General features: G+C 48.2%; 1 protein-coding gene across 1 annotated transcript; it reads right to left on the reverse strand.

Moving 5' to 3' along the window:
• Positions 1-625: 625 nt before the first annotated feature.
• On the reverse strand, positions 626-15,336 carry LRP10 (LDL receptor related protein 10). The gene is made up of 7 exons (XM_083471057.1): positions 14,298-15,336; positions 12,015-12,053; positions 10,071-10,203; positions 9,742-9,932; positions 8,024-8,879; positions 5,536-5,665; positions 626-4,333 (listed from the first exon to the last, which is right to left on the reverse strand). Exons 1-7 carry the CDS (start codon positions 14,362-14,364, stop codon positions 3,746-3,748), a joined length of 2,004 nt encoding a protein of 667 aa, XP_083327183.1. The 5' UTR covers positions 14,365-15,336; the 3' UTR covers positions 626-3,745.
• Positions 15,337-19,403: the final 4,067 nt, after the last annotated feature.

The following is a 19,403-nucleotide window of genomic DNA, read 5'->3' on the forward strand; positions in this document are numbered from 1 at the left end:
CCACATTTCTTCTCTTAATTCTGCACGACGTTGGGGGGGGGGACCTGACTGGCAGGGACTGTTGGGAATTGTAGTTCCTAAAACATCTCAAGGGCACAAGCTTGGGAAAGGCTGGTTTACACAATCTGCTAACCCTGGGATGAGAGAGACACAACCCTGATCATGGCTAGAGAGGTAGACTCTCCAATTTGGGACTCGCCCTCATAAACACGTCAGAGGCGGACCAGAGTTGAAGTACCGTATTTTTTGCTCCTTCGCTATAAGACTCACTTTTTCCCTCCTAAAAAGTAAGGGAAAATATGTGTGCGTCTTATGGCACGAATGCAGGCTGCGCAGCTATCCCAGAAGCCAGAACAGCAAGAGGGATCGCTGCTTTCGCTGCGCAGCGATCCCTCTTCTTGTTCTGGCTTCTGAGATTCAGAATATTTTTTTTCTTGTTTTCCTCCTCCAAAAACTAGGTGCATCTTATGGAGTGAAAAATACGGTAATTGCTACAACTGACCGTAGAAACAGCTTTAGGCAAATGGGTCTCTCCCTCATCACATCCCCCGAAACCTACAAGCCTTTTTTGGCAGCCGGTTAATTAGTTGGCTCAGAAACAGAAAGACTGGTGTGGGAATCCACCTTACAGTTCAAAATCTCTCTTTTTAATTCTTAGCAAAAAACTCGAAAAGGCAACAGAAGGTGAAATAACCAAACAGCGCGGCCCCAGTTAGTGGTCACAGCTCAACGGACTAAAATACACAGTGCAAATATTTGCTCATCTAGAACTCGACGTTGTCAGTTATCCACACACACCTACCCAGATAGGGGAGAGAACAGAACAAGACAGCAGTAAAACATGAACTCCTGGCTTCCATTAAATGTCGCCACTGATTTCTCCGAGAAGCATCTCTTGTCAGCAAATAAGAATAAATTATATATAATTTATATATGTATATATATCTATATATCTCACACGCATACATACTTGTGCCAGCAGCTGACAAAGCCAGGGGAACCAATGCACCGTGGGTTCATTTCAATGGGGCTTGAACATCTCACCTAACTCTTTTTTTAAAGGGGGGGGGGACAGGGAATTTGTGGCCTTCCAGAGGTTGCTAGACAGCAGCTCCCATAATCCCCGTGTACCGACTGTGCTGGCTTAGGGATGATGGGAGTCGCAGCCCCACTTCCCATCCTTGCTGGGGAAGGAGTTCAAGGCCCAGGTGGGCCAGGAGAGGTACAGTAATAGCTGCCAACTGCAGAGGCCCCCCACCTCTGCCCTGGTTTGCTTTGTCTGAGTCACATGGAGCGCCCATAGATTGTGCGATTAAGAAGGCACCGGTTTAGCGAAATCCTGTTAGGAGGTTTCTTTACCTGACAGGATTGCAGCGTATCGTTTTGATTTGGAATGTTCTGCAGACTTTCTAATCTGGTGGAGCTCCCACCTCACCCCCCGTTTGCACATCAACAGCTGGATCAACAATTGAAGAAGAAGAAGAAGAAGAAGAAGAAGAAGAAGAAGAAGAAGAAGAATCCATCATGGTCACTGCATCTGAGCCTGCTATTGCCAAAATGAATCTCCGGACAGTGAATCGTGTCAGTTGAAAAACAACAACGAAAACCTGTTTTCTTTCACCTCTATAAAGCTTTATACAGACATAGCTTAGCCTTGCTACTGGGTGCTTTGCTACCGTGCTACTGAAGGCCACCACATACCCTGTGGTAGGGGGTAAGGAACCTACGATTCCTCCGACACTGCTGGACTACAACTCCCATGAGTGCCAACTTCTGTCCAAGATAGTTGGGGTGCTGGGAGTTGGAGTCCAACAATATTTGGAGGCTCAGAGGTTCCCCAGCTCCAATTCACACCTAATGGGCAAGAGGCAAGAGAGTGTGAGAGAAATTCCACTTCTGAGATGTGGGCTCTCCTTCCTCTCTTGCCCCTTCAGCCCCTCCTGAAGCCCTCTAATTATGCTCCAGAAGGCAAGGGGACCCCCTGAAGAAGATCTGGAGGCAGCAGAGGAGAAACCAGAAACATTCTTGCGCAAAGCTGATATCTTTTGCACAAATGGGCAGATAACATTGGAAGTCACCCACAACGTCCTTTTGAAAATGTTTTTCGAATATTGTCAGTTAAATTATTATTATTGTTGTTTTTAAAAATAGACATACAAAGATCTGGGCAAAGACTCAATGCAGATATTATCCTTTTTAAACACCTGTCTAAGAAAGATGCTTAAGAATGAGCCACTGCCTTTAAAAAAAGCATCAGGTAGAATTAAAGAGTTGTTAACTGTTCTAACGCCATGTTTAGAAAAACATCTCTTCATGCTCTGACTGGCTTGAATGAAGCCTTAGCTTCATCTTTAAAAAATAGTACTCTTTATATTAAATAGCCAGAGATAACCTTTACCTCTTAAAATCTATTTTTTATCATCATTTATACCAAGTTATGTTAATTTATTGGGCCTTTGGATCCATGCATCGTTTTCTGTGCTTTTGGTCACCGCCAAAGAAATAATCTGCAATGATCACGACTAAAAATCTTAACTGATCACTCTTCTCAAGGAGCGTTTTCTTTAAAAAAATAAATCCTTCATACAAATTTTCCTTATTTAAAGCTGTTTGGATATTCCATGTGCAAAATTTAACTTCTTTCATTTTCTGTGTTTTTTCAAAAAATAGCTTACTTACAAAACATTTAATCAATAAAAGGAAGAAAACATTGTCCATCCTTTTCTTTCCCTAAGGCTGCAATTCTATCTCTAAACCGGGGAGTAAGTCCATTTGAACAAATTTGGGATTTACTCCTGAGTAAACATACACAGGGAGTGCACGGTCAAAATGTTGTTTTGCAACTACTGCAGAAGAATTTAAGCTGAGTTGCTGACTTCAGCCTTTCCTCCTTCTTTTAATCTTTCCACAACTCCACAATAATAATTTTCTAGTCCACCCGAATCACGTGATTTTTTCCTCTCTGCTGTGGCATTGCAAAATTAGGATTGGGGTCCCGCCAATTTAGTCACTGCTTTTAAGGGTTACAGTGCCTGTAAGGGTTACTTCTGACTACTACATAGCTCTCCTTCCTTCAGGCAGACATATCTGAGCTTCTCCCTGCAGAAGCGTATTTCATTTCCTCCTCCTCACTTTCCAAGAACATTTCTTAAAATGTCAAGTGCATGTACTCCTATCACTTCTTCCACACAAGCCGCGATTTCAGCACCGACTGAAACAAAACCCGCGGCAGGCAGCTCTCAGAAGATGGAGGTGTCAAGATAACTGGGTGGCCCCTGGGGATTTGTTTTCTCTCGTCTTGTTGCGCAGAACTAGAAACAGCGATGGTATACCAGATCAGAATCTCTCCCCTTTAAAGAACCCCAATTTACGTGGCACACAAGCATCGCTCCCCTGTTCCGCTGAGCTGGTATTTGAATCCTCAAAGTGACTGGGGAAAGAGAGGTGTCACGGTGGCCCCTATTCTCTTGCTCAAACGCCAAGCATGGAAAATAACCTTTAAGAACTTTTTTTTTTTTTAACTGCCATACACTGCCATCCTTTCCCATACACCACAAAATATACCTTTAGGGAAGCGGGAAGGGAAGGGATTGCTGGTGGGTTGTGAGGGAGAGGTGGTAAGTGGGAGAGAGCTGGGGAAAAATTCTGCTTCTGCTGTTGTGCATAAGTAACCCTGTGTGCAGTTCTTAAAAGGCAACGTCCAGTGTTTGGGTAAGAGGGTCCGGATGCTGCAGCAGAAGGCCGCTCAGGTCAGAAGGGGCTCGTCGTCCGCAGCCCAGTCGGCAGACGCACTTCCGCTCTCAGAGTCGGGCACGGTGAGGGACACCAGAAGGACGTCATCCTCGTCTTCGGGGGACGGAGGGGCGCTGAGGGGATTGCCTGCCTCCACAGAGCACGGCAGCGCAGGGGAGAACAGCCGTACGCGGAGAGAGCGCATCATCCCCGAGAACCGCGGGGTGGGAGGGGGCGGGGCCTGGGGCTCTGGCACAGGCTCAGCAGGTGGGGGCGGGGCCTTCTGGGGAAGAGGCGGGGCTTGCTCTTCCAGCTGGCCGGAAGTTGTGTTTTCCTCTCCGGGTAGTGGCTCAGGCAGGGTATCCGGAGTGCAGTGTGACGAAGAGGTGGTTGTTGTGGTGGTAGTGGTGGCGGCAGCGGAGGCAGAAGTGGAGGTGGTTGGGGCAGACCGAGGCAGCAGTCCCAACCGCCGCATGCGCCTCGCCAAGCGGCGCAGGAAGCGGCTGCGATGCGGGCGGTGGTTCCCACCAGTGGCAGTGGCGGCGGCTGTGTCGTGGCGGAACATATGCAGCAGAGACCTCAAGTTCCCCAGCACTGAATTCTGAAATGAAAGAGCAGAGGGAAGGGTGGTGAGGAATTAGGACAGACCGAAAACCAAACACAAGTGTGTTTACCTGGCAGGGAGAGTCTCTCAAGGAATCCCGGGAGGGCATATTTACCCATTCATTAATTTATTACCTTTGCAACCTGCCCGTCCCATTCCCCAAAGCAGCCCAGTGTGGCAAACATGTCAAAGCAGTACAATCTAAAGTAGAAAAGGTTTTTGAAACATCAAAAACGCAAATCTGGAAGACACTAAAAACAATTGCATTCCCTCACAGTTACTAATTTCAACATTTTCAGTAGCCATCATCAGTCAAATGCCTGGGTAAACAAGGATGAAAAATTTATAAAATTTATCCTGAAAGCCAATAATGAGGGAGACAGGTGCACCCCACCAATGAGTGCATCACACAAATGCAGAGCCACCACCCAAAAGTCGCTGTCATGGGTCAACGCCATCCAGGCAGCAGCCAGAGGTGGTAACATTAAAAAGGTCTCCCCTGCCAATCATAGGGCCTGAGATGGTCAATATGTTGGGAAGACTCCAGTAAGGTATTTACGCTCTCTTTCTACAGATGCATGCCCTACAGTTCCTTTGCTGGGCACACCTATTATTCAGGTCTTCGCATCTTCGCTTGCAATGGTACCAGAGTTTTCAGAGCCTTCTTCAGAACTGAGTGATATGGGAGGCTGCAATACTGACATTCATTGCAGGCCCTCAATATGGCGAGAGCTACTTGACACAGCCTCGCCCGAGTGCTCTTGTTGCCTATTGCTCCTCAAAACTCCCGGCTCAGAGTCCCCAGACTTCTGCCTCAAAGACACGGCTTTCCAAGAATGAATTGCATCTTAATATGAGGGCCATTTCCCAGCTGTGGTTATAATTGGCCCAAGCCATATGGATATCCCATCGTACAAGCAATGGAGCTTACAGAGAGGCATCTGTGCATTTTGCAATCCCTGTGGCAGCCAAGTAGCCCGAATAATGTAACATCTTAGACCTCAGAGACAATTTCAGGAAGGGAACCTTGCCTGGCTATGTGGGGAGACGTGGGGAGTCAAGACATAGGGAACCCGTAGTAATCTTTCTGGTAGGGTGGACAAACAAAACGCTTTCTCACACACACAAAAATGAAAAGAGTGGGGCCTGTATATTTTGCCTCATACCTCAGGTTCTACAAATGTTAGAAATTTGCTGACCTGATGAGGGTGCTCTGTGGGGAAGCCTTCGACGGGCGGGATGACGCCGCGAGCAATGAGTTGCCCGTAGGAAGGCGGCGCCTGCCGTTGCACCAGCCGGGCCTCCATCCGCGACAAGGGGGATAAGATACTGTGGGGAGAAAGAGACAACACAAAGTGTGAGACGAGAGCTGAACCCGTCACCCCTCTCCATCCCTCCATAACATTCTTTTCTTATCCCTCCTCAACTCTCCCTCTCTTTGTCTGAGTGGAAGTTTCTAACTTCAACTTCCTTTCACTTCATAAGAACAGGCGGTGCGCCCCACTGGATCTGGCTGGGGGCCTGTCCAGCCCAAAATCCTGTTCCTACAAGTGGCCAACCAATGTCCACAAAAAGGAACAGGGTTCAACGGCACTCTCCCCAAATGCAATTCCCATTGCCTCCGGCCATGCAGGTGGCGCATAGCCCCTGTGGCCAGCAGCCATTGATAGCGTTATCCTCCACAAATTCGTCCGATCCTCTTTTAAAGCTGTCCAAGTTGGGGGTCCTCACTGCTTCTCATGGGAATCGATTCCATAGTTTTAACTATGCGCCGTGAGAAGAAGCATTTCCCCCCCCTGTCCTGAATCTTCCAACATCCAGTTTCGTTGGGTGCGCCCCAGTTAATTTTTATCGCCCACATTTTCCAGCTCTACAATATCTCCTGTATTCTTTACATTCTTTACAGGGACCCAGGCAGAGGGCCTTCTCGGTAGTGGCGCCTGCCCTGTGGAATGCCCTCCCAGAAGATGTCAAGGCAATGAACAACTATTTTACTTTTAAAAAACAACTGAAGGCAGCCCTGTTTAAGGAAGTTTTTAATGTCTGACGCTGTATTATTTGTAATATTCAGTTGGAAGCCGCAGAGAGTGGCTTGGGAAACCCAGCCAGATGGGCGGGGTATAAATAATAACTTATTATTATTATTATTCAGCAATAGCTGCACCCACAGCGGCTAGGTCACTGGTTCACCATGTCCCCCAGGCTCCTCTCTCAGTTGCCACCCACAGCAGCCATCCCATCAGGCTACAGCAGGGGTCTGCAACCCGCGGCTCCGGAGCCGCATGTGGCTCTTTTACACCTTTGCCGCGGCTCCGGGGCGGATACTAGCGAGGGGAGGAGGCGCATTGTGCGCCCCGACACTCCCCACTGTGGCGGGCGCTGTACTGGCTGTGATGTCGCATGGGGGCGGTGCGTGCGTTAGTCACGCACCGTCCCGATGTCACCTTCCCGCCCGCTGTCAGATTGCAGCTCCGGAGATATATTTGTTTTAAATGTCGCAATGGTTTTGTGGCTCCCAGGTTGTTTTTTCTTCGAAAACGGGTCCAAGTGGCTCTTTTTGTCTTAAAGGTTGCAGACCCCTGGGCTACAGGAACAGAGGGATAAGATGACAGGATCTTGCTATCACCTCTACTGAGAAAGGCTAGCAGCTTTCCCTGAACAGTCCAGCAGGCTGCTACAAAAGCTCTGTCATTTAAGACAGCCTTTGCTTTTTTCTTTTTCCCTCCAGATCCTATCTTCCTTTCATGTTATACCCTTTGGACTGTAAGCCTGAGGGCAGGGGCTGTTCTGTCACGGACAATTGTAAGCTGCTCTAGGGGCCTACTTCTGGCTGAAGCAGGGTGGATAAAATCAAGGATTTTTAAAAATAAAATTAAAAAATCGGATTTTTAAAATAAAATGCTTTTGGAGGAAAAATCTTTGTAAAGATAGTTTTCTATTTAAGTTACACTATAGCCCAAATGCTATTCATCAGGAAATAAGGATTTGTTTTAAGTTTTTCATGTGTGGTAAAACTCAGTCTGGCTTTTTTTTTAATTGTTTAACCACATCAGTTAACAAACATGAATACATGTGCTATAATGTTATTGTTTTGTTAATAAATTGTTTAAATTGTTATTAAGGAAATTATTATTTCTCTCCTTCCAATAAAGTACAGCAGAAAAGTTGTTCCAATATAAACAGTTAACCTCACAATAATTTCATAATTATCTGTTTCTAATGGTTTCTAATAATTATCTATTTCTAATAGTATAACCAAATCTGTAATTTTTATATAACTATAAAAACAACTCTGAAAACTTATTATTCAAAAAGGAAACCTTCATCTGCGTGTAAATATTAAGATTACACCAGCAAGAATGGGTCTTTCTGTAAAAAAATGATTTATATCAAGTCTTACTGACTAGTGATTTGGATTGATTTGATTTAAATTAAATCCATCCTGGGGCGAAGAGGAGGGTATTTAAGCAAATAAAGCAGATTTCTATACACCAGGGTACCACAATCACTGCACAGTATTTCCTGGGGACATCCGTCTTCCCTCTCTGTATGGCTCCATCCCTATACTTCCCACCAGTCTTCCCAGTCCCGCCCCCCAGTTTCCATTGCTCTCCGCATTTTTGATATCTTATGTGCACATTCCCTAAGCCCCAGCCTTGCCCCTCGCTGCCCGGCTGCTCCTCTCACCCAAACTCGTGGCTGCGGAGGGCATACAGTCGGCAGGTGCAGCCCAGCGCGATCACCAAGAGAAGGCCGCACACCAGGCTGCCAATGACGGCCGCCGTCACCACTTTCCGCGGGAGGACGTAGGAGCAGTCCGCCTCGTCGGAGGCGTCAATGCAGTCCGCTTGCCCATCGCACACCCAGCTCTCATAGATGCAGCGCCCGTCCCGGCACCGGAAGTTGCCTGGCTGGCACGAATAGCAATGGCGCTCGTCCGCAGCGTCGGCGCAGAAAGTCTGGTAGTTGCAGCGGTCGGCCGGCCCGTAGCAACCGGCTCCGCCGATCCCGCGCCCCCCGCAGGGGTACTGCCCCACTGGGCAGCCTTTGCAGCCGTCCTCATCGGCACCGCTGGCGCAGTCCCAGAACCCGTCGCAGCGCTCAGCAGCACTGTAGCAAGTGGCCCCCTCGCCGTCACCTCCGCCACAGGGGAAATCCCACGGGACGCAGAAGCCCCGCACGTGGTAGGTGGCGTTGAAACCACGGCCTGATGTTCCCGGCACCGCCTCATAGGACACCCACGCACGGCTGGAAGGCGAGTCCACGGCGACCACTTTCTTGTTGCTGGTGTAGTCGAGGTTGCGCAGCAAGCGGGGGCGCGGCACGGATCCGGGCGCCCCCTCGTACACCCTCAGGGAGTCCCCAACGCCCAGGCTGAGGGCGGTGAAGCGGATGCTCAGAGGCCGGCTGTCGTGGGCGTCGAGGGCCCACTGGCAATGTGCGGCGCCCAGGTAGGAGTCGGAGGCGAAGCCGGGCGAGAAAAAGATGCCGTAGAAGTTGTCCAGGGTGAGGTTGCAGGGGAATACGGGTGGCTTGCTGGCTTCTGGAGCAAAGAAAGAGAGTGAGGAAAGGGGTGTGGAAAACACAGAATGAAGCTGTCAGAGGGGACTGATAGGAACCCAAAAGAGGCATGGAATGGGCAGAGTCAATAATACACAGATTTGTATTCCATCAGCTTTGGAGATGTGTGTTGGTAGTAACAACAACAGCAGCAGCATATTTATACCCCACCCATCTGGCTGGGTTTCCCTGCCACTCTGGGAGGCTCCCAAAAGAATATCAAAAACACGATAAAGCATCAAACATTTAAAACTTCCCTAAACAGGGCTGCCTTCAGATGTCTTCTAAAAGTCAGATAGCTGCTTATTTCCTTGACATCTGATTGGAGGGCGTTCCATAGGGCGGGCGCCACCACCGAGAAGGCCCTCTGCCCGGTTCCCTGTAGCTGCACTTCTCACAGTGAGGGAACCGCCAGAAGGCCCTCGGTGTCTGGGCTGAACGATGGGGGTGGAGACGCTCCTTCAGGTATAATGGGCCTTTGAGGCCCTTTAGGGCTTTAAAGGTCAGCACCAACAGTTGAATTGTGCTCAGAAACGGTAGAGATGGGGGTTCCCTTCAGTTGTGGTTTCTCTCACTTTCTGATTTTTTCAGCCTTGAGGTTTTCTTTCCTCATTCCCAAATCAGTTTGTGGTGGTTGTTTTTTAAATAAGAAAGAAGGGCGAGCCACACTTTATATGAAAAATAGCACCCCACCCATGATAAGGAGGGAAAGGAGGTCCATGTATACATGCGTGTGTGCAGAAGGAGATGGATAATTAGAAACAATATTCAGGGAGGGAAATTGATGAGGAGAGAAGCTTCCGTTTTCTTCCCATAATGCACCAGGGCTATGGATTCTCCCGTACCTCTCTCATATTTCAGCTGAAACCCATCTCCTGTCATGAACTTCCAGTTGTAACTAAGGGTCACGTTGCCTCCCTTTATCCGGAGGGGCTCAGGAGTGTGGTAGCCACAGATTTTCCAAGGGGATGAAGGGAGCGAGGCTGACTGGATGATCAGCATCTCTGAGGTACAGGAGAGGTGAAAGTGCTGGAACCTGTGGAAGCAAAAGAGATCGAGAGAGATCATGTATGCATGCCAACTTTTGCTTTTATGTGGCGCTCCCCAGGAAATCTGAAGGATGAGCTCATGTGAGGATGGTTTCCGGGCCCAACTAAAAGTGCTCCCTTCTCACCTGATACTGATGATCTCCTCAGGGTCGGCCAGAATGACCCAGCTACAACTGCTGTATGTCGTCCCTTGGGAAGAAGGGCTACGGATCTGGCCTTGCGGCTCCTTCCGGACGTCAGGGTAGCCTTGACAGACAGCTGTGGGAGGAAGGAGAAGGTCAATGAAGCAACGTTGAGCCCCTTCTCCATACTCCCAGCTCCTCCTGACTTTCTTTTATAGTTCCCCTTCGTAATACAGTGGTACCTCGGTTTTCGAACATCTCGGAAGCCAAACGTTTCGGCTCCTGAACGCCCAAAACCCGGAAACAACTGCTTCGGTTTTCGAACGCTTTTCAGAAGCCAAATGTGCCACAATACGGCTTCCGTACTGAGTTTCCCAGAAGCAAATGCTTCCGGAAATGGCATGCTTCGGTTTTCGAACGTTTCGGAAGTCAAATGGTCTTCTGGAGCGGATTATGTTTGAAAACCGAGGTATCAAGATCTTTCTAGGCACCATAGTCTCCATGGTCATTTCAGGAGTCTCTCCCTTGCTGTCACTTATCCCTGAAATGGCTACCATCCCCACCCCCACTTTGCTCAGCGCCCTCCTCAGTCCTTTCCTTCTCCTTCTGAGCCTTTGTCTTGGCATCCTGGTTCTCCAAACCCAATGCGGAGATAGCCAGCTATTTTTGGACAGCAACTCGCATCACCCCTTACAAGGGCTGTATTGGCTGTTGGCTACCCTTGCCTTTCCCTCAGGGGTGGTGAATGTGTGACACCCCAAATATTAACGGACTGTTATTCTCCTCATCCCTGATCAGGAGCCATGCTGGCTGCAGCTGAGGGGAGCTGGAGTCCCACAAAGTCTGGAGGGCCACAGGAATCTTATTTCTAGCAAACTACTATTTAGGCGGCTGCATACAAATAAAACTAGGCCGCAATACGAGCCTGCTGGATCAGAGCAATGTCCTATCTGGTCCAGCATCCTTTTGTGGGAAATCCACAAGCAGGATTCGAACACAAGAGCATTTTCTCCTCCTGAGGTTTCTAGCAACTGGTGTTCAGAAGTATTACTGCCTACAGCCACAGAGGCAAAGCACAGCCATTACGGCTAGCAGCTACTGATAGACCTTGTTGTGCCTGATCCCTTTCTAAAGCCACACAAGATGGTCATCACTGCCTCCTGTGGGAGCAAATCCCAGTTTAATTATGCACTGGTTGAAGAATTGCTTCATTTTATCTGTCTGAAATCTTCCAACATTCAACTTCCTGTGAGTGTCTGTGAGTTCTCCCGAAGAGGAGTTTAAGGGGGGAAATAATTTTTAAAGTCATGTGTCTGTTTCCCAATCTGACCCTTTTACATGGTTTTGTACGCAGTGTGGTGCACACTTTATGCATTGCGACTTGCAGTTATCTTTATTGATCGCAGTTCAGTAATTATTTATTGGAATTGTTAAGGGTGAATCTCTTGCTTAACAACGATGTGCTGATGTTTTAAGAGTGGATTTTATTGTGTACTATGACTAACAGACGATTCAACATGACTTTATCTGATATAAGTCGTTCCATTTGAAAGTTATGCTTTATTACGACTTTTTGTATCGGATCAGATAATGTGTGTGCTGTTTGTTGCATATTTTGTTACTGTGAACCGCCTTGGGTATCGTAATATAGAAAGGCACTATACAAATTAAAAATGAAATGAAAATGAAAAGTTATGAGGGGGGGGGGACTTTTCTCCATCTCCTTTTCTCTAGGACATGCATAATTTTATAAATTTTCTATCATGTCTCCACTCACTCACTAAGATTCAAAAGCTACAGCCTTTCCTCACAGGAAGCGCTCCACCCCCTTGACAATTTTTGTTACTCTTTTCTGGACCTTCAAATATCAGCAATACCCCCCTCCTCAGCACCCACCTTCCCTCTCTGCCCCATGCCTTGTCCCCCCCCCCTACCCCCCCAACTCACCCATGTGTGAGGAGTTGCTCTCAGTGGGCTGAAACCCACCTAAGGAATAGAAAGGAAAGAGAAAGTCAAATTTCAGACAGGCTGTCTGTGTTAAGTCTGCTTATCTGGAAAACACACAAACGAAGGACTTCCTGGTATGTTGAAGGAGCACATTCATTGTGGCCTAAGCCTCCATTAGGTTGGAGTGCACTTTGACAGAGTTCAGCTGGTAGATAAATACTCATGCATGGCAACAACAACAAACAATACCTTGCCAGCACAGAACACCTTTGCAATGGTTGCCGATTTGCTACCCAGCCAAGTGGCTACTCTTCGTATATAAAGCTCTCAGCAGCTTGGGAATAACATACCTGCAATATGTTTACAAGGGGTTTTACTTCTTTATATGTCCACTTGGCCACTTCAGTCTGGGGAACTGTTATAGGTGCCACATATTGTCTGTTCCACACTGGAAAGAAATCAGTATTATAGTGTGGCAATAGCCACACATTGGAATGGCTCAGGACCGCAATACCTCAAGGATTGCCTCTTTTCATATGAACCTGGGATCATCTTCTGAGGCCCTTCTTTGTGTGTCTCCTCCTCAAGAGGTCTGGAGGGTGGCAACATGAGAACGGGGCCTTCTCTGCAGTGGCTCCGTTTGTGGGATGCTCTCCCCAGAGAAGTTCGCCTGATGCTTTCATTATACACCTTGAGGTGCCAGGCAAAAATGTTCCTTTTTAACCAGGCCTTTGGTTGATGCAATTTACATCCTATGCCCTTTTAAAATGGTTTTTTTTTTTCGGGGGGGGGGGGCTACTTTTAGTTTTATTAGGTATTTTGTGGTTTTATATCTTGATTTTATTCTGTGAACAGCCCTGAGATCCCCAAGCATAGCGCAGTATATAAATTCAATAAATAAATAAAATAAAATACTAATAAATAAGAACTCCCTGCCCATTGATACCAGACAAGCACCTTTGCTATACTCTTGCTATATGCCTGCTAAAACAATTTTGTTTAGGCAAGCCCATCCTGACAGGAAGAAGAACACTGACAGGTGTTTTAGTGTGGTTTTAGCTGATCGTTGATTTTAATTATCTCTAAATGTTTTACTTGAGGTTCCAGCATTGCAGGGTGTTGGATTAGATGACCCTGGAGCGGGTCTCTTCCAACTCTATTTATTCTATGAAATACTTGTTTTTATCTTTTTTTTTAAAGACTGATAACTTCTTTTTGTAAACTGCTTTGAGGCTGGTTTGTCGTTGTTGCTATATAAAACAGTCTATAAATTCTATGAACTAAATACACAAAACCCCTTATAAACAGAAAGGTGAATAGCCTGTTAAAAACAAGGTAAGAACAGAGCAACCCTTTGCAATAAATATATATATATATTCCTGGACTACGGTGACTCTGAGGTCATCAGCAGCAGAGTGCCCCGCAAGACCATAGCGTGTCTTCCAGAGTTTTCTGAACACTGACATATTTTGATGTCAGGTTTCTCTCAGATTAGAGAACCTGAGAAGAAAACAAGGCCTTTGACAGGTTGCCTGCAGGAAGAAGAGAGGATTCAGAGCAGGTTTGACCTGGTGCATGACTCAGAGCAGATTCTGTTCCCCATATGTTTTAACAGACTGAAGTTCAAAACAACTAGAGGCACCAGGTTGGGGAAGCCGGGCAGGAAGGCTTATTAGGCCGAACTCCATAGTCTCAGGTTTCCTCCATCAGGTATAAACCGGAATGCATGCAAGGGAAATTGCTTAAACTCCCTCCAGTCATGGCAAGGCTCCCTGTATCCCATCCATCAAGGTAGCTTCCTCCTCACCTGGGCTGATACCAGGTCTCCTGGGAGGAAAGGACTCCCAGGTGCAACAAGGGTCCAGTGACCCATAACTGCAAAAAGTACTGTGCTGACCCCTTTTTTCCAGGCCTGGGGTTAATGTCCACACCAGTGGATTGGCCATCACCACACTTAGCTTAGGTTTAGAGACCAAACTCTACAGGTGTGCCTTTGAATGGGCAGATCTCTGCCCCACTCCTAGCCACCCAAAATGTGGGCTGCTGCAAAGGACGACCTTTGACCCTCCAGGCTTTGCTGGACCACAACTGCCATCATCTCTGACCACTGGATATGCTGGTCGGAACTGATGGGAACCGGAGCCCCGGCATATCTTGGGGAGGGGGCACAGAATGAGTCCTCCCCCATCGCCATCATTTCAGCCACTGGGCACCATACGAAAAGGGGCGCTTGTGCCCCCAAAGGCAAGCCGACCCCGCGCCCAACGCGCCCCTCTCTCTTACCCAGCAGGAGCGCCAGGAGGAAGCCCCGGGCGATCCCCGAAGGCGTCGGCATCTTGGGGGGCCCCATCGCCCCCTCCGCCCGATTCCCCGTCCTCTCCGGCGCCTCTTGGGTTCCCACGCGTCGTGGCCCCGGAGGAGGAAGCCAGATCTCAAGGCTGGTCGGTGGATCCTTCCTTGGGGATGGTGGAGAGGAGATAATCCCCCCCCTCCCAAAAAAGGAAGAGACTCCCCCGAATCTGCGAGGGAAGCCGGCCGCTTTCACTTTCTCGCGCCTTTCCCTCCCCAGCTTTGACCTCTACGCCTCCATCCCCGGCCCCTTTGCCAAGTCAGCGCTGCTGGTGGCCCATCGCCGCGGCCTCGGGCCTCGTGGCGCCCCGTTCCGCCGACTCCTCCCCGGGGTTTCTTGTTTTTCGGGGTGTTTTTTCCGGGCGCTGCAGAGGACGCGTCCCCGTCGCCCTCCTCTCCGCCCCGAATGTTTGCAAACTTTTGTTTCCTCCTTCCACTTCCTGCCTTTGCAACTTTCTCAGCCCGTGGCGGGGAGGAGCGCGGGGTGGGGTGGGGGGTGGAGAGGTGGAGGGGCGAGCCACGTGACCTCTTCCTTCCTGACCCTCCCCTTTCCTCATTCCTGTTTTCACACGCACACCCATCCTCCTCCTCTTTTTAACTGCTTCGTGGCACTGCCAGCAATTTTTGCATTTAATTCCCACCCACCCCACCCCCGGTGGGTAAAGACTCAAAAAAGGAAAAAGAGAGAGGGAGAGACTCTCCCGACCTGAAAACGAAGCACGACCCACAAAAAGCAATAGGGGGGCATTAAACCGGAGTGACACCGGTGTTTACATGAAAACCTGATCTTTCAAACATTTCCCACCCCCCTCCTTCTGAATCCTTCCCATCGAAAAGGATCGAGCGGAAAAGTCAGCGCCCCTTTTTGTGATCCTGCTTGCCCTGGGGAGAATAAATACCATTTCACACACACCCCACCAAATTGTCCGAAGTTATGTGGGTCTGTCCGTTTAAGAGTGGGCGCTCCTAATCCCAACCTCCTCCCCTTCCCGGACTCCGCCGTTGGCCAGCGTTTGGCGCCATCTAGCGTCTCCGGCGCGATTCTGCAAGCCGGGACAAGAAGGGGAGCCAAGCGCCACCCAGGCCTCAAATTGCAGGTTTCAAATTTGCTTGCTCAGGCTGCCGCTTGCATTCCTCCCCCATCGCCCCCGTTTCCTATTGCCAGCTTTAACCCTTTTTGCGAAGAGTTGCATCTCATCCATCATTGTCTCTCCCCAGCTGTTTCGCCCTTCTTTTTTCTTCCTTCTTCTGCCTGCCCCAGAATAAGCAGGATGATTAATATATAGTTTTACTGAATGCAAGCAGGCAACAGAGTGTGCTAACACATTCCTGCTAACATCAGAAGCAGGGAGCGCATTTATATCCCAACTAGCTTCTAGCACTCTGGCCCTCCTAGGTAGCTTGATGACCAAAACAGCAGCAGCAAGGAAACCCAGTGGTACTAACCTGCCACAGTGGCATGTGCAAAACTAAAATAGGCCCTCACCAAAACCAATAGGTAAATATTCCACTATTATCTATACAAGCTTGCCATGATACCTCAGGGTATTATGTGCAGAGTCTAGACGCGGCAGCTAAAAAAGCCAATGCAATTCTGGGCTGCATCAATAGGAGTATAGCATCTAGATCAAGGGAAGTAATAGTGCCACTGTATTCTGCTCTGGTCAGACCTCACCTGGAGTACTGTGTCCAGTTCTGGGCACCACAGTTCAAGAAGGACACTGACAAACTGGAATGTGTCCAGAGGAGGGCAACCAAAATGGTCAAAGGCCTGGAAACGATGCCTTATGAGGAACGGCTAAGGGAGCTGGGCATGTTTAGCCTGGAGAAGAGGAGGTTAAGGGGAGATATGATAGCCATGTTCAAATATATAAAAGGATGTCACATAGAGGAGGGAGAAAGGTTGTTTTCTGCTGCTCCAGAGAAGCGGACACGGAGCAATGGATCCAAACTACAAGAAAGAAGATTCCACCTAAACATTAGGAAGAACTTCCTGACAGTAAGAGCTGTTCGACAGTGGAATTTGCTGCCAAGGAGTGTGGTGGAGTCTCCTATTTTGGAGGTCTTTAAGCAGAGGCTTGACAACCATATGTCAGGAGTGCTCTGATGGTGTTTCCTGCTTGGCAGGGGGTTGGACTCGATGGCCCTTGTGGTCTCTTCCAACTCTATGATTCTATGATTCTAGAATCTAATCTACAGTGCGCAGGATTTTCCCCCTAACAAGAACTCATGAATGCACTTGATAAGGGATTGTTTATGGATAGATTCTAATTTTCACTCATTTTATAGATTGACTGGGCAACTGCCATTTAGCAGGGACTTCCTAGGGGGCCAAAGAGGGTGGGTACCAAGTAGCTGGGATTTTTCACACACCTTCTTATGCAAAAGGATCTGAATGCAGTAATGGAGCCAGGAATAACTACTATGGGACAAATATTCTGTGGCACAGGGTTTAATGCCACCTTGAATGAGTCAGTGTCTCTCAGCAGAAGCTACCTGACAGGTTTGTGGTGAGAGTAAAATGGGGGGAGGGGAGGAGAAGGAACTGTAGCTCCTTCGAATAAGGGTGATATGAATTTATAATAAATCTAACAGTCAAATAATAAGATACGAGCCCGAGCACTTTGGAGCTGGAACATGCAAGCCATTATAAAGACATTACAATCTTTGTCCATGTGCAGAGTGCACTTCCACTCACATCACACACCAACCTAAACCCATTCCCACTAAATTAGAAGGTACCGTATTTTTCGCTCTATAACACGCACCAGACCATAACACGCACATAGTTTTTAGAGGAGGAAAACAAGAAAAAAAACATTCTAAACGAAATAGTGGATATATGATTTTTGTGGTTCATGCTGTGGCCACAGACATGTGATCTGACAGTGAGTTTGGAGTAGCCCAATGCAAAAATCCTGAGGATCCATGTGGATCCATGCTTTGTAACCACGGAGGAGGGAAGGAAGGGGAACCATGGATCCTCTGCTCACGACTGCAGCAGATCCCCCCCGCCACCCGCAGGCATTCGTCCATAACACGCACAGACATTTCCCCTTACTTTCTAGGAGGAAAAAAGTGAGTGTTATGGTGCAAAAAATACGGTAGTCCTTTCGCATCAAGCTTAATCTCTGGGACCTCTGGAATTCGGAACAGCGGTTCCCCCTTCCTTGTGCACTATTTCCAAACAGGCAAGCAGCGCTCTCGAAGTATTTTTTGCAGCATTTGGGACTTTTTAGAGAAAAGGCCAATAAAAGGTGGCATGATAGAATTTTGTAAAATTATGCATAGCATAGAGAAGGTGGATGGAGAATATTTGTCGCCTTGCGTTTCATTGCACTAGAAACTGCTGGGTATTCCCTTCTCTTTTAAGTGCATGTCTATGGAATCCTAACCCTAATCCTAACCAAGAGCTATGGCCTTTTCCCAAAAGTACGGTATATTCTGCACGAAGAGCAAAAACACACACACACACACACACAACATTTTCTTTTTTCCCCCTCGTTCCATGGAACTTGGATCTCTTGCTGTCGGTCTCCAGACGTGGTTCCTGGCGTTTACATTTTGCTGATCCCAGATTTTTAATTTTTTTTTTAAGGTTTCCCACTTCCTCTTTCTCCTTTGCCCTATGCATTTTCTCTTCTTTTCTTGTGCTGGCTGGGTCCCAGGACTCCTGGGGTTCTTCTCTAGGAAGGGGAAGCATGCTCCAGTGATCATACAGATTAAATCTGAGCCGCCCCCCACCCCACCCCACCATACCTGGGAGGAAGGATGTAGATGTTTGCGGTGGGTGTAATGAGATTGCAAAAGGAGGTCATTTGATGGGTGGGTAGGGGGGTAGGCAGAGAAGCAGGATTCCTCAGTTACAGCTACGGGGGTGGGGGGGGAAGAGGAAGGGAGCTAGGTGCCACCAGGACTAATGGGTTTTGTTTTGGTGGTTACCAAGTTATAGCTAAGCTCCCCAGTTGGAGACAGAAACACAGGATGCAGGACTCTTGAATTCCATCCCTTGATCCGGGAGGGATCTTGTGGGCTAGAGAAGGCAGAGCTGAGAGAGAGAGAGAGAGAGAGAGAGAGAGAGAGAGAGAGAGAGAGAGAGAAGCCCCCAGGTCTTCCCACCGCCTCCCCCACTTTGGCTGAAGTAGCCAAGAGAAGTCTCTCTTCTTCCAACTCAGCAAAAATCAGTGTTTGCTGAGTCAACTGTAGGAGCCAGTGTCCCCACCCAGCAGGGGAGCAGACAAGGATCAGAGAGAGACATGCAGGATGGGGGGAGAAGGAGGGGGGATAATTTTTTGCTGAGAGGGGAAGCCCACATCATTTGCAAAATCAACATCCTCCACTGACTTGACTTGCTTCCCTTACACACCCTTTCGATTTCCTTCCTATTAGTCCTCTTGAAAGGCTGCAGGTTCACTTTTAAGCTGCCGTGCTAACAATTTACCTGGTTTATTGGCAAATTCAGAAATTTTCCTGTTTCATTAGTTTAATTTTCTGTTCAGTCTCTCGATTCGCTCACATCGAGAATTGTGCTTGCAGAAGTTTGATCGCTTGGGCAATGTTTTTGTCCTTTGGTTTTTAAATTAATTCCTTCTCCTTTTCCAATACAGTGGCAGCAGCAATGGTTGGATGTTTTGAAACCCACCAGAGGCAGTAAGGCAGTGGTGCCAGCTTTGAAAACCTCTCAGCCCACTAGCTCCACCCCTTTCTCCTTTGACCACACCCACTTAGCACTGCATCACAAGCTTGGCCACACCCTTTCTGCGGGAAGCGGTTGTATATGTGGAAGTAAATGCGGCCTCTGAGAATGCACAGAGTGCCACCCTCTCAGCCTCTGCACACGTATTTGCAATTAACAAGTGGAGCTTCTGGAAGGTGGGAGAAAGTGCTTTGAATGTGCTTTAAGCATGCTCATGCTCCTGTCTCAGCGAGTCTACACTGGCTTGGTCATGTACACAGAATTGAAGAGGGCAGGAACCCCAAGGACGCGCTCTATGGGAGGTTGGCTTCAGGCACCAGACCAATTCTGCGTTACAAAGATGT

The sequence above is a fragment of the Podarcis liolepis genome (assembly GCF_965112155.1).
Source record: "Podarcis liolepis genome assembly, chromosome: 13".
NCBI classification, from domain to species: Eukaryota; Metazoa; Chordata; class Lepidosauria; order Squamata; family Lacertidae; genus Podarcis; species Podarcis liolepis.

Bases quoted from the DNA above. Each gene is read 5' to 3' on its own strand.
- LRP10 (XM_083471057.1), bottom strand. From the start codon at position 14,364: ATGGGGCCCCCCAAGATGCCGACGCCTTCGGGGATCGCCCGGGGCTTC. The intron at 9,933-10,070 runs GTGAGAAGGGAG...TTGCTTCCACAG, and splicing joins GAGGAGATCATCAGTATCAG to GTTCCAGCACTTTCACCTCT. The intron at 5,666-8,023 runs GTGAGAGGAGCA...TTCTCCCCACAG, and splicing joins CTCCGCAGCCACGAGTTTGG to TATCTTATCCCCCTTGTCGC.